This window comes from Artemia franciscana, chromosome 20 (genome assembly GCF_032884065.1).
Source record: "Artemia franciscana chromosome 20, ASM3288406v1, whole genome shotgun sequence".
Lineage (NCBI taxonomy): Eukaryota > Metazoa > Arthropoda > Branchiopoda > Anostraca > Artemiidae > Artemia > Artemia franciscana.
In genome coordinates, this window is record NC_088882.1 from 9,898,938 (window position 1) to 9,914,382 (window position 15,445).

At 33.2% G+C, this 15,445-nt stretch overlaps 2 protein-coding genes across 2 annotated transcripts in view; one reads left to right on the forward strand and one right to left on the reverse strand.

The window, feature by feature from the left end:
* LOC136039739 (tetratricopeptide repeat protein 28-like) overlaps positions 1-3,826 on the reverse strand; it is a gene marked incomplete in the record, with an annotated part of 257,124 nt that extends 253,298 nt beyond the window's left edge. Inside the window, 2 exon segments of the mRNA XM_065723577.1 lie at positions 2,448-3,051; positions 3,234-3,826. Coding sequence (XP_065579649.1) covers positions 2,448-2,510 — 63 coding nt within the window.
* Positions 1-15,445, forward strand: part of LOC136039740 (septin-2-like) — a 249,200-nt gene that overhangs the window by 4,497 nt on the left and 229,258 nt on the right. The gene's annotated exons all lie outside the window — the stretch shown is intronic.

Genomic DNA, 15,445 nt, shown 5'->3' on the forward strand with positions numbered 1-15,445 from the left:
CCATAGCAAATTACACCCCTGCTGTTGCCAGGGAATGATATCAATCTTATGCTGCCAATTTACCTATAAGCTAACTGGCATAGAATTATATAGATAAACAAATATAAACGGAAACAAGATAATGAACAAAATATACAGAAACAAGAACAAGACAACAGATAATAAACAGAAACTAGATAATAAACGAGATAATAATAATTGATAGAAACATTGTGCATATTACAAAGTAGGAATTTCATTGTTTTAGCGCTTTTTTTGTCTTGTAGATAAAAAGGTCAAACTTTAGTTCGAAGAGCAGGGGGGGGGGGGGTACATAGTTCCTCGGAAGCAAAAAATTCTTCGAACAGCTTTTTTCGTGATTTTTTTATACTATAATACTTCGGAATATTATTTAAGAACTTTAACTTTTCGGATTTTTTTCGATCAGTGCATTAAAAAAAAAATGAATCAATTTAGTTCCCTAGTCTAATATATTCATAATTTTCGTCATTGTTTTCTTCCTTTTAACAAATTACATGAATTTGAATAAGAATTATTTAGGTTATATAAGTAAATAAATAAATACTTTATTTCATTGCTTTAGGCCTACCCCATCTCAGTGTCCCGACGAATTCCCAGCTAGAAATAGTAACCTTTAGTGTATCTGAACTGTCCGTTCAATGGATCACAAACCCAGAATACTCTTTCAGCCATAGGCGCTATTTCTTTATTTTTTATTATTGTTTTTTTGTGGTGGTGAACTGAAGGCATCATTAATAACTAATTAATAATTATTAATAAATAATAATTATTAAATTATCGAATATAACGTATATCAATTATTAATTATTATTATTAATTATTAATAATAATTTAATTAATAATAATATTAAATATTAATAATATTGATTATTAAACATTATTTTATTTTATTTATTTTATTTAATGTTAATTAATGATTAATATTAAACACTATTAATAATTATATTTTTATTAACATATATAAATATATTGATTATTATTATCAAATTATTAACAACTAATTAATAATCATTAAAAATAATAACTATTAAATTATTAATTACAATATCTATTAATTATTAATCATATAAAAATTTTGTTGAACCCTTTCTTCTTCTCTTTCCAAGTCCACATTCACCCTCTGGCACTTTTAAAGAGCGGCACGGATCTCGAGCTGCACCATACCTATACATCGGAGGTTACAAAATTGAAATCCCCAGGATATTTTTTTATTTGATTCAGCATTATCCTCATTTTCCTGAAATTGGAAAAGAACTGATCGTTTGAAGGTTTGGTGAATTTTTCGATTAACGTAATACCGTACTGAGATAGCAAAGAAATAGACATACATTTCAAACAGGAATTTTATCCTGTATCGAAATATAAAATTTATTTACGTTGGAAATGATCTTTACCCCCCCCCCCATATAATGTGCAAATGTATACCCTGAACTGTAGCCTATATACGCAATAAATTTTCCATTATCTTGACAAACAATTAAATCAATTTAAAGTAAGAGTGACTTACAATAAAATTCAGTGCACAGGCTTATATACATTTCTGCGTAAATATTTGCAAATTACAAGGGGTGGTGTAAAGTTCATTTTGAGGCACAAATGAAGGTTAAATTCTAGTTTAGTGACTTTTTGCTATCTCGGAAAGGGGTTAGGTTAGTAGACTGAGACTTTTGGGGATGGGGCTACAGGCCAAAGTATATCCCCGGAAGGTATTTTAAAGTACCCACCTCCACTCTTTCTCCCACTTGAGAGCCCTGAAATTTGCCTACATGAAAGGTCTATACCTATTGAAATTTTGACAAAACAACATTTTACCTTAATTTTCAGTTACCTGTTGCCTTTTCTCTGCCTTTAGTTCTGAAAATGCACTTCCTGTTATTTGATTAGAATTCTGAGCCATATCAATGGTTTTTTTTTCAAAATTTATGAAATGTATTTGCATACCTTTAAAACCTTATAAATTAGGATTGAGCAAAGCTGTGAAGCTGAAAACAATTTTATTGTACTTCATTTAAGCAGAAGATCTATTTTGCAAGGTTTCACTTTTATTACACACATATTTTTAAAGGTCAGGACCCTCTAGAGGGAGAGGGAGTGGAGGTAGTTACTTAAAATACCTTCCCGGGACACGCTTTAGCCTGTAGACCTATCCCTGAAAGTTTCATTTTCCATTTCCAAGATAGCAAGAAGTCACTAAACGAGAATTTTACACCAATGAATATTATAATTGGATTCAGGATGCAATTCTGATTCGAAAGGCATGTCTATTCCTTAGCAACCTCAGTAGGCTACTACATTAATTGAAAGATTTACCAAGAGTTTTTCTGGCAACAAATACGAGATAAACCCTACACACACCCCCACCCAAAAATAAAACAAACAATAATCACCCTGAACTTCTCAAAGAAAATAATTTTAATGAGACTCACCTCGAATAAATGAAACTTGGATTCCCCCTGCGTGTCAAGAGCTCCTTTCTTTTCAAACGACATTATTTAACGTCTTCACTTTCATTTCACAGAAAAAAACTTCAGCACGTGGATATCCATTCACAGACACTTTTCAGGTTCTAAGTGGCCTTTTGTGACAGCCGGGTAGGTACTAAATCTCACACTAACTGGTCGGCAGGATATTAACATGTCACCAAGTCAAATTTAACCAAGAGGATGTACCTTTCGCGGCGTTACAATTGACACCGATAGGTAACAAACACTGCCGCCACTTATTGGTTATGACAATTCAAAATTTCAAAATGTCAAATACGGTCTAAGCACAACAAAAAAGTGAGTTGCAAAAATAAAATCTAGCTTAAAAAAACAAGTGATGCACTACTTTTTGCCTGATAAAAGCAAGTGAAGATGTAAAATATGAGAGTATTATTGACAATACACACAGCACTTAGCAGTTTTGACAATTCATAAATTTAGTTTCTGAAGGATGTTCATTACGACCGCGTCCGCTGGAGAAAACAGTTGTATTTCGAGGCTTAATTGTGCAATTAACTCAGTTTGAATCCACAAACTTAGGTTAGACCTGAAAAAAAAATCTGATATTCAATTTCTTAAACTAGTTATATAAAGCCACAACACTTTACAGGTTTTCTTGTGTTAGCCTCATAACTAGAATAGTAACTGACACATTAGGTTAAATAATCCGACGTTCCGATTCCTTGAGAACATAACCCATCACCAAACGGTTTATTTACTTTTTCATACCAATTTCAAAAATGAGCGCACATAGTAGATCAGTACAATCCCCAAGATTTTCACACACAGTGACAGGTTATCGTCAGTAAAAGCAAATTTTAACTTCATATAGAAAGTGATTGCTTCTAGGCTTAGCTTCGCACCAGTCTCACAACTGAATACACACACTTGGGGTAGACTTTGTCGGGTCTACTAAAGGTACAAGTTAGAATACCCGTATCAAGTCTGACACAAGCTTGTCGAATTTCTGAGGCAATTATAGTCTGCGATGTTTGACTTAATCAATTTCTTCTGGCGTAATTCACGATGGGCAAGAATACGAGGATCACCATCATGGTAAAGAGTGATTAGTCAAGGTAAGGCACAACGAGTTTGGCAAGATTTTTATCGATAAAGATACAGGTGCTGAACGGAGAAAGTGCTACGGTAAGTTGGTCTACCAGCCCCCTAGTAGCTGGTAAGCCTATGAACTATTACCTGAAGAGTTGTATCAAAGATGTAAAGAACAAATGCAGGAAGTTTTGGTAAATTTTCCGATTAACTCACTAATGAGATACCTATATCTTTACCTATAATAAATACCTTAAGAATCAGAATTTCTTTCTGAATTCAAATATAAGATTAATTTGGGTCAGAAATGAACTTTGCCACCATCCTTCTATCGTGCAAATATATACCTGAGTTGTATATACGTATTAAATCCTCCGTTAGTCACCCTTTTCTTCAAATCAATTTCACAGTGTGTCAAAATAATAAAATTCATTGCATATGTACAATTCAGGGTATATAGGCTAGTTGCACATTATGAGAAGGGGGTAAAATTCGTTTTTGTGAAATTAAATATATAAACAAAACATTGAGACAGGCTTCTGGTTTTGAATTATGTAACTATTCAAATTTACAGTTTTTTTACGAATATATATATATATATATATATATATATATATATATATATATATATATATATATATATATATATATATATATATATATATATATATATATATACACTAGCTAGTGGGGTGGCGCTTCGCGCCACCCCAACACCTAGTTGGTGGGGGCACTTCGCGCCCCCCAAGCCCCCCCGCGTTCGTAAGTCGTTACGCGCCATTGTAGTTGTGTCCCTATGTCCCACCTGTGAATATAGATATATATATATATATATATATATATATATATATATATATATATATATATATATATATATATATATATATATATATATATATATATATATATATATATATATATATATATATATATATATATATATATATATATATATATATATATATATATATATATATATGTTTTTAACAACGTAAAACTTGCGAATATACAACATTCTTTGCTGTCCCATTGTCTGTGCATATAAATAGATTGTCAGGTTTACCGACTCTTGAACATGCAACATATAATGGTCCATGGGAAAACAATCCGTATTCAGATCTATACCTCATGATTCTAATGATTGCCCTTGAGCTTTGTTGATGGTGATTGCTAATCGACCATTCCCTGTGTCGCCATCGTCATTTATATATCCCCCTGTGCCCCCCGGCGTCCACTTTGTAGTTTTGTCCCTGTGTCCCGGTCGTCATTTATATTCCCTGTGTCCCGGTCGTCATTTGTGTCCCGGTGTCCCAGTCTGTGATTTCTCTTTGAGTGTCCCGGGCGTCATTTATATTCCATGTGTCCCGGTCGTCATTTATATCCCCCTGTGCCCCCCGGCGTCCCCGTTGTAGTTGTGTCCCTGTGTCCCGGTCGTCATTTATATTCCCTGTGTCCCGGTCGTCATTTGTATCCCGGTGTCCCGGTCTGTATATACATTCGTTTTTTAGTTTTGGTTTTCTCCTTTATTTTTCATTTTTTTCCTTTTTTGTTTTTTTTTTCTTTTTAGTTTTTTTAGTTTTTTAGCTTTTTTAGATTTTTTTATTAGTTTTTAGTTTTTGTTTCTTTTTAGTTTTTTTTTGTAGTTTTTACCTTTTTTTTAGTTTTTTTTTAGTTTTTTTTTACTTATGTCCTGGTCGTCATTTATACTCCCTGTGTCCCGGTCGTCATCTGTGTCCCGGTGCTTTGTTGATGGTGATTGCTAATCGAACATTCCTTTTGTCCCGGTCGCTTTCTCTTTGAGTGTCGTCATTTATATTCCCTATGTGCCGGTGTCCCGGTCGTCATTCGTGTCCCGATGTCCCGGTCTGTAATTTCGTCAGTTGAAAACATGACGTCAGTCGACACAGAAACATGACGTCACCCGACAGACAGACCCACACACACACAGACAACTTATTTATATATATATATATATATATATATATATATATATATATATATATATATATATATATATATATATATATGTCTGCTTGCTTTAAAATTTACGGAATCGGACTCAACCATGAAAAAGCAGTCAAGAACTTCAAGAAACTCAAGAAAAAGCACTCAAGAAAGCAGCATGAGAAAGTCAACATTAAATTTAATGAAACTTCCGGTTTGATTCGGTTGGGGCCCTACAATAAAGTGATGCCATAAAAAGGTAAAGGTATTAAAAGAGTTATTTTGCAGGAAACAGGAAATTTTTTGATCTTAGCTTAATTATTTTTTGGTGAAACCATGCCTCTCCTCCCTCAACCTCACAGTAAGGTCTTTGTGAAATGCCTCCGCTAAAGGCAAATCACCAGGGATAATGAAAGAGGTCAGACCAGCCAATGAATTAGTTGTAATTCAATGTTTAGGAAAGGTATTAATTATGTGGTTTTTTCCTTTTTATTTATTGTAAAGTGATTTATAATTATTACTTAATATAAATTATTTGTAATTATATTTATGTGTACTTATTACAAATTGTCGCTTATCTATAAAGTTATTAGTTATATTCATTTTTTCTGGGGATATCCATATAATTCCATTTTTTGAAGAGGAGATTTTTCAAAGGAGACTTTTCCAAAGAGAAAAATTCAGAGGGGTTAATAATTTAAAGATATCGTATAAATAAGCTATTTATACTAAAATATGCAAGAAACAGATGAGCTACAAAGACCTAAAGTTTCCAAAAGGATCGCATGAAACCGAAGCCCCCCTTCATATGTGCTGATTGCCACCGTCAATGATGTATATATAGCACAAATGTACATACTGAGTTTTGATATATTTCGCTTATTGAAACAATGCGTCTTCAACATTAAAAACAAAGATGAGATCTAAAATAATCTATAAAACCTAAAATTAAATAAAATATAGAACCAAGAAATAAAAAAACAAACTAATATCTATATATACAATTAAAACTACTGCGATTGGGCACCACAAAGGTATTTGTATACACAACGCATCGTTTATGCTTATACCAAGGCTTATGCTGGCTTTGCCTCTCAGTCAGACAATCTGTCTTGGTTTTTTCTCCAATTAGCCATGGCTCTCAACTTTTTATTACAGTCCACCAATGTTGATATTAATTCAAAAATCAACGGACTCGGTATGTCTTTTCCTTCTACTGGTCGTAGTCCCGTTTGTTTCTTCATCTTGAGATTGTTTATGGCATTTGCCAGTCGGGCAAGTGCCATATAGCGACCGTAATTTCTGTCCGTTCGTCTGTACGTCCTGGTTTAGCTAGTTCAGGCACTTCCAGATAGCCTAGTTTTTTCTTTCTTTGTTTTTGTCATTGATGGCCAATTCGGCTCTAGATCTTTCATCTGCTAGCCGTATGTACATAAATGTGTATGCTATATCTATTTTTTTTTTTAAATCATAATCCAGTCACTTCCAATAGAGGGTTTTTGTCCGGATCTCGTCAACAAAACGCAAACCAGGATTTCTTGCTAGTCTAATGATATACAATCAATTGGGACACCCCAGGGCGGACTACCAAAATTTGATTTATATCATCACTGTTATATGCGTTCTTTGAATGTAATTATTTAAAACAACAGAGGCAAATGAGTTACTATAATAGATTTGTCAATTTTGCAGATAGCTGAACATTGAGTTTTTTACGCAGCAAGGGCGATCTTATTTCACTTAGAGTTTAAGCCGCGTCCTAGCTTTTGTTTTAAAGCCGTTTCTAAACTTTTGTAAATAGTTTGTGAATATGGAAAAAAGCTAGAACAAAAAAGCTTCAAACGATAAATAACAGCTTGAATAGGAATAAATCATTTTATTGAACAGCGAAAAAAAAAACAATAAAAATATACTGGGTATTTCGATCACAAGTACAGTGATCGTCATCAGCAGACATAAAGAAATATATATATATATATATATATATATATATATATATATATATATATATATATATATATATATATATATATATATATATATATATATATATATATATATGTTTTTAACTACGTAAAACTTGCGAATATACAACATTCTTTGCTGTCCCATTGTCTGTGCATATCAATAGATTGTCAGGTTTACCGACTCTTGAACATGCAACATATAATGGTCCATGGGAAAACAATGCTATTGGATATCCATGGCTACAAAATGGAACATATAAACCGCTGCAAGATGGCTAAAGGAGGTCTTGCCATGTATATATCTAGTAATTTGCATTATTGCTTACGGGATGACTTATCAAGGAATTTTGAAGGTATCTTTGAGTCACAATTTATAGAAATTAGAGTTAATGGTATTGATTTAATCATAGGCAATATTTATCGTTCTCCTAGTGGCGCGGTTTCGTTGTTTCTCGGGAATCTTGAGGAAATACTTGACATAATATTGAAACGTCCGTGTCAGTTAATCATAATGGGTGACTTTAATATAAATTTGATGGATTCAAATTCTTCGGCTTCAGTTGATTTCCTTTCAACCATGCTTGCCGCAGGAACTCTACCAACTACATCCATCCCCACACGAGTAACTAATGTTACAGCTTCTTTGATTGACAATATCTTCTCTACGCTTTGCTTGAAGAAAAACTCAATTTTAGTTACTGATATCTCCGATCATTTTCCCATATATTCTCGGTTCAGTTTTAATCGGGGAAGGAATAACCGGGCTCAAGTATTTGATTCCTATTCTATTAGGTTTGGTGAGAATGAGTTATCTCTTCTTGGTTCTAAATTAGCGAAAAATTCGTGGGGCTTATTTGATAATGACAAGGATTTTTCTTGTTTATTTGAGTCGTTTTATGGAACCATAAAAGAGGCTATTCTTAGCCTTTGCAAAGTACCACCTTCTAATCGCAGGTCTAAAAGGATTATTCCTCTAAACCCATGGATGACATCCGGACTTCTCAAAAGCTGGAGAAGGAAAAATAATCTCTGGAGGTATTATAAATGCGCTACACTTTCAACGAGTGCTATTCGTCTTTGTCAATTCAAGATCTACCGGAATATATATAATTCCTTGTGTAGGAAAGCCAAATCTCTCTATTATCTAAATAATTTTGCTGCGTGTAATAAGGATATTCGTAAAACTTGGAAGGTAATAAATTCTGTGCTTAAACCTGGTTCTCAATATAGCTCTTTACCTATGAGTCTGGTCATTGGTGATGAGACTGTAGAGGGTGAGCTTAATGTCCAAGAAGCATTTACTTCATTTTTCGCTAGTATTGGTAATAATATCGCTTCCACAGCTACTTTTTCTCGGTCTAAGTCGGACTTTAGATCTTACCTCGGGCCGTCTTGTGTTAAGTCTATGTTTCTAGAGCCAGTAACAGAAATTGAAATTAATAAAATTGTTAATGGCTTGAAAGACTCATATTCATCTGGGCCAGATTCTATTCCTACTAAGGTAGTTAAATCTATTCTTCCTTCAATAGTTGTGCCTCTTACAAAACTTGTTAATCTTTCATTTAAATATGGGGTTTTTCCAGATCCTCTCAAGCGTGCTCGGATTATTGTTCTGTATAAAGGTGGACCAAGAAATGATCCAGCAAATTATCGACCAATTTCAATTTTATCAGTATTTAGTAAAATCTTCGAAAAGGCTATGCTTTCTCGTCTGCTTAAATTTCTAAAATCTAAAGAGTTTCTTCATGATTTTCAGTTTGGTTTCCGAATGAAGCACTCCACTGAGCATGCCTGTATGACCATTTTGAATTTTATACATTCTGAATTGGATTCGGGATTAATTCCGGCTGCTATATTCCCGGATATTCGCAAGGCATTCGATTCCTTAACCCATGAAATTCTTCTATCGAAGATGTCTCATTTTGGCATTAGGGGTAATGTATTTTCTTGGTTTCAATCTTATTTGAAGGATAGGTTAATTTCTGTCAATCCACAATTTAATTTCTGTCAATCACAAGTGAATTTTGGCGTCCCTCAGGGATCAGTTTTAGGGCCAGTGCTATTTTTGATTTATATAAATGATCTTTTTTACGCAGAAAAAAGCAGAAACCTATTCATTGCTGTAGACTCTGTCATCCTAAACCTTCCCTTGCCCATAGTCCCAGCTATAGTTCGCCATCTTCTGATGTCCTTGTTTGTTTTGCTGATGATAGCACACTCGGGACTTCGGAGAAATGTGAATCCGAGCTTCAATTAAACTTGGAATACTTGTTTGAGAGAGTAATTTCATGGCTTGATGCTAATTTTCTTGCCCTAAATTATTCAAAATCAAATTTTTTGATATTTTCGCATGTTTCTCAGATTTATCCCAAGTTGTCAGAAATTCATCAGCCAAATGGGATAATTCACAGATCTAAAGATCGATATGTTCGTTTTTTGGGCATTCTTGTTGATGAAAACTTGTCTTTCAAGCGTCACATTGATTTGATTAAAATGAAGATATGCAGGAGTCTCGGTATTTTAAGGAAACTCAAGCATATTTTCCCTGGATCAATTTTGGAAATCCTTTTTCACTCCTTGATCCGATCTTACGTTTCCTACTGTCCAATAGTATGGATGTCAACCTTTCCTTCACTGTTAAAACCACTTTCTAAGATTTATAATAAAGCTAGAAACCTCATTAAGGAAACTAACCGTTCAAGAGTTATCCCATTACTTGATCTCGAGTCACTGTATATTCTTTCGTGTGCATCTTTTACTTTTTCTCAGCTTCATAGTGACCTCCCCCGTCCCCTAAGTGTTCAGCCATCTTTCACCTCTGATCAGAATAATTATAATCTTCGCAATACTGAAAATCATTTTCAAGTTCCTTTTACTCCTTGTGTAAGGTCAGACTTTAATCCTTTAATTGCGAATATACAACATACACCCCTTATCGACATTTTATCAGGTATTTCAGCGGAAATCACATCATCAATTTCGTTCGAAGTAATTTTTTTATGTAGCCAGATTAGTATATGTGCGTGTGGCAAACCTCGTTTTTGCCATTCCACTGAGTACATCCAGCATCGCACTGACCCAAACACTTCAAGTTTTACTGTGTAGTTTATCAGTGATTTCAACTTTTGCCGGAAGACACGGGCCGTAATGTCATGCCTATGAACCGCCGATTGTCCTTGAAGTAAAAGCTGCAGTATCTCGTCCCAAGATTGATTACATGTAAATGTAATAAATAAATCTGGACGACCATAGAGACGAACATACGCAATAGCATCTTGAGCATGTTCATGCGTATGACGGGGACTGCCAGCATATGACGAAGGTAAAATTGTTAATCATCCAACGTTTGTGGTATTACCGTCATTTATAACTGCATCTCGCAAATGAATGTATTGTTCAGAGCGGAGCATAGTCTGATTCAGGCGGATATATAGCAAACGTTCTGATTCAATTTTAGCATACATATCAACGACAAATTGGTGAAACAATTCACGGCATTTTAAAATATAATTTTCTTCATCCTGCCAAATCATTAGTCTATAGGAATAATAATGCATTGCACTGCATTTCTTATTCATTTCTTTGTTAGTGGCTGGATTCATCAATTTAATATTAAAGTGATAGCCGTCGGCTCTATCCCAAAAAATGATAGGATATTGTAGGGCATCGCAGCATCGATGAGTTTCAGCAATTCTTAACAACTGAGCGTTTCGCTTATGAAGAATAATATCTCGAGGTAAAAACTGATCACCGACCATAACGATTGCCACTTCGTCGATAGTTGGAGCATTGTATCTACGCACAAGTTGGCCAGGAGGCGTTTTGTCAGCGGAAATAACAATTTTATGCGTATCAGTAGGCATCAAATCGATGGCTGTTTTGAACAGACGCACTAAATTATTATTTTCGTGGAAAAGATGTTGCAATTGGGAAACGATTGTCCTTTCAACGTTGGGAGAAATTTCGCAACGTGCATTCAATTCAGAATTTCTATCACTGATGAAGTACAATTGTAAAAATTTTTGATTCTCGCCTGAGAATGGTAGAAGGGACCCTGCCCTATGATAAATTTGCCCTTTTACTTTGAAAGTAGACATAAATTTGTCTGGATTTTCGATTTGGGCTCCAAACGACGTCATTTGGAAACATGAGTTGTATTTTCTGATTTTTGACAAAAAACAATTAGATTCTGACATAGTACCAGTAAGGAAAGTCTTCAATGGCTCTGGTGGTGCAGCCCTTGTGATTCCTCGGCACGCTTTCTTTTCTTACTTTCTCTATCAGCAGCAAGCCTGATTTCTTGCTGTTCTTGTGATTCCTCGGCACGCCTTCTTTTTTCACTTTCTCTTTTAGCAGCAAGTCTGCTTTCGCGTTGCTCTGAAGGTTCCTCGGCACGCTTTCTGTTCTTTCTTTCTCTATCAGCCTCAAGCCTGTTTCCTTGCTGTTCTTTTGATTCCTCGGCACGCTTTCTGTTCTTTCTTTCTCTATCAGCCTCAAGCCTGTTTCCTTGCTGTTCTTTTGATTCCTCGGCACGCTTTCTTTTCTGACTTTCTCTATCAGCAGCAAGTTTTTTGGCATACACTCTTTGAGCATCTTCATCGGCTTTTGCCATTGTAAGTTCATCAGTCATTTTAAACTTAAACATTAATAGATTTCTACGTGAACATATGTCTTATATATCTTTAATGACGTCACCGTCAAAGCAAAAATGACGACAACTAACTTCATGATTAAATATCTTTAATGACGTCACCGTCATAGCAAAAATGACGACAACTAATTTCATGACGTCAGTCAACACAGAAACATGACGTCACCTGATCCACAGACAGACACAGACAGACAACTTATTTTTATACATATAGATAGATATATATATATATATATATATATATATATATATATATATATATATATATATATATATATATATATATATATATATATACATATATATATATCTATATATATATATATATATATATATATATATCTATATATATAAAAATAAGTTGTCTGTGTGTGGATCTGTGGATCTGTTGATCAGGTGACGTCATGTTTCGGCTGACGTCATGAAATTAGTTGCCATCATTTTTGTTATGACGATGCTTAGTATATTGTAAAACACATTAATTTGGTTAATAATATACCATTTAAAACACCAAAATGAACATGCTGGAGTAGTCACTCGGTGAGAGAGGGTGTCAGAACGGAGAATGAAGGTCCCAGGTTCAAATCCTGGTTAGGCTAAAAAAGGTAAAAAACTAAAAACTAAACAAAAAACTGAAAAAACTAAAAAAAGGCAAAAACTACAAAAAAAACTAAAAACTAATAAAAAAAAAATAAAAAAGCTAAAAAACTAAAAAAAACTAAAAAAAGGTAAAAAAATAAAAAAACTAAAAACTAAAAAAAAAAACTAAAAAAAAGGAAAAAACTGAAAAATAGAAGAGAAAAAGAAAACTAATAAAATTAAGAATAAAAATAAAAAAAAATAAAAAAGATAAAAACTAAAAAAAAAGTAGAAAGAAAAAACGAAAATAAACTAAAAAAGCTAAAAAAAAAAGGTAAAAACCAATAAAAAACTAAAAAGAAAAAAAGGAAAAAAACTAAAAAAAAATTTCATCTAAAAAACTAAAAAAAACTAAAAAAAGGTAAGAACTAAAAAAGAAAAAAATAAATGACGACACTCAAAGAGAAAGCGACCGGGACAAAAGGAATGTTCGATTAGCAATCAACAAAGCACCGGGACACAGGGAGTATAAATGACGACCAGGACATAAGTAAAAAAAAAAACTAAAAAAACTAAAAAGAAGGTAAAAACTACGAAAAAACTAAAAAGAAAAAAAAAACGAAAACTAATAAAAAAACTAAAAATCTAAAAATCTAAATAAACTAAAAAAGAAAAAAAATAAAAAAGGAAAAAAATAAAGGAGAAAAACAAAACTAAAAAACAAGGTAAGAACTAAAAAAGAAAAAAATAAATGACGACACTCAAAGAGAAAGCGACCGGGACAAAAGGAATGTTCGATTAGCAATCAACAAAGCACCGGGACACAGGGAGTATAAATGACGACCAGGACATAAGTAAAAAAAAAACTAAAAAAACTAAAAAGAAGGTAAAAACTACGAAAAAACTAAAAAGAAAAAAAAACAAAAACTAATAAAAAAACTAAAAATCTAAAAATCTAAATAAACTAAAAAAGAAAAAAAAGAAAAAAGCAAAAAAATAAAGGAGAAAAACAAAACTAAAAAACGAATGTATATACAGACCGGGACACCGGGATACAAATGACGACCGGGACACAGGGAATATAAATGACCATACATAAGCCATAATGACCAGGACATAAGTAAAAAATATAAATGACGACCGGGACACAGGGACAAAACTACAACGGGGACGCCGGGGGGCACAGGGGGATATAAATGACGATCAGGACACCGGGACAGGGAATGGTCGATTAGCAATCACCATCAACAAAGCTCAAGGGCAATCATTAGAATCATGAGGTATAGATCTGAATACGGATTGTTTTCCCATGGACCATTATATGTTGCATGTTCAAGAGTCGGTAAACCTGACAATCTATTTATATGCACAGACAATGGGACAGCAAAGAATGTTGTATATTCGCAAGTTTTACGTAGTTAAAAACATATATATAACTAGCTGTTGGGGTGGCGCTTCGCGCCACCCCAACACCTAGTTGGTGGGGGCGCTTCGCGCCCCCCCCAAGCCCCCCCGCGCGCGTAAGTCGTTACGCGCCATAATAGTTACGCGCCATTGTAGTTGTGTCCCTATGTCCCACCTGTGAATATAGATAGATATATATATATATATATATATATATATATATATATATATATATATATATATATATATATATATATATATATATATGGTTTTAACTACGTAAAACTTGCGAATATACAACATTCTTTGCTGTCCCATTGTCTTTGCATATAAATAGATTGTCAGGTTTACCGACTCTTGAACATGCAACATATAATGGTCCATGGGAAAACAATCTGTATTCAGATCTATACCTCATGATTCTAATGATTGCCCTTGAGCTTTGTTGATGGTGATTGCTAATCGACCATTCCCTGTCCCGGTGTCCCGGTCGTCATTTATATCCCCCTGTTTCCCCCGGTGTCCCCGTTGTAGTTGTGTCCCTGTGTCCCGGTCGTCATTTATATTCCCTCTGTCCCGGTCGTCATTTGTATCCCGGTGTCCCGGTCTGTATATACATTCGTTTTTTAGTTTTGTTTTTCTCCTTTATTTTTTTCCTTTTTTTTTCTTTTTTAGTTTATTTAGATTTTTAGATTTTTTAGTTTTTTTATTAGTTTTTAGTTTTTTTTTCTTTTTAGTTTTTTTGTAGTTTTTACCTTCTTTTTAGTTTTGTTAGTTTTTTTTTTTACTTATGTCCTGGTCGTCATTTATACTCCCTGTGTCCCGGTGCTTTGTTGATTGCTAATCGAACATTCCTTTTGTCCTGGTCGCTTTCTCTTTGAGTGTCGTCATTTATTTTTTTCTTTTTTAGTTCTTTTAGTTTTTACCTTTTTTAGTTTTTTTTAGTTTTTTAGATGAAAATTTTTTTTAGTTTTTTCCTTTTTTTCTTTTTAGTTTTTTATTGGTTTTTACCTTTATTTTAGCTTATTTTTCAGTTTTTTCCTTTTTTTTAGTTTTTTTTTATTTTTTATTTTTTTTAGTTTTTTACCTTTTTTCAGTTTTTTTAGTTTTTTTAGTTTTTTAGCTTTTTTACTTTTTTTATTAGTTTTTAGTTTTTTTTGTAGTTTTTGCCTTTTTTTAGTTTTTTCAGTTTTTTTTTTAGTTTTTTATTGGTTTTTACCTTTATTTTAGCTTATTTTTCAGTTTTTTCCTTTTTTTTAGTTTTTTTTAGTTTTTAGTTTTTTTAGTTTTTTACCTTTTTTTAGTTTTTTTAGTTTTTTTAGTTTTGTAGCTTTTTTATTTTTTTT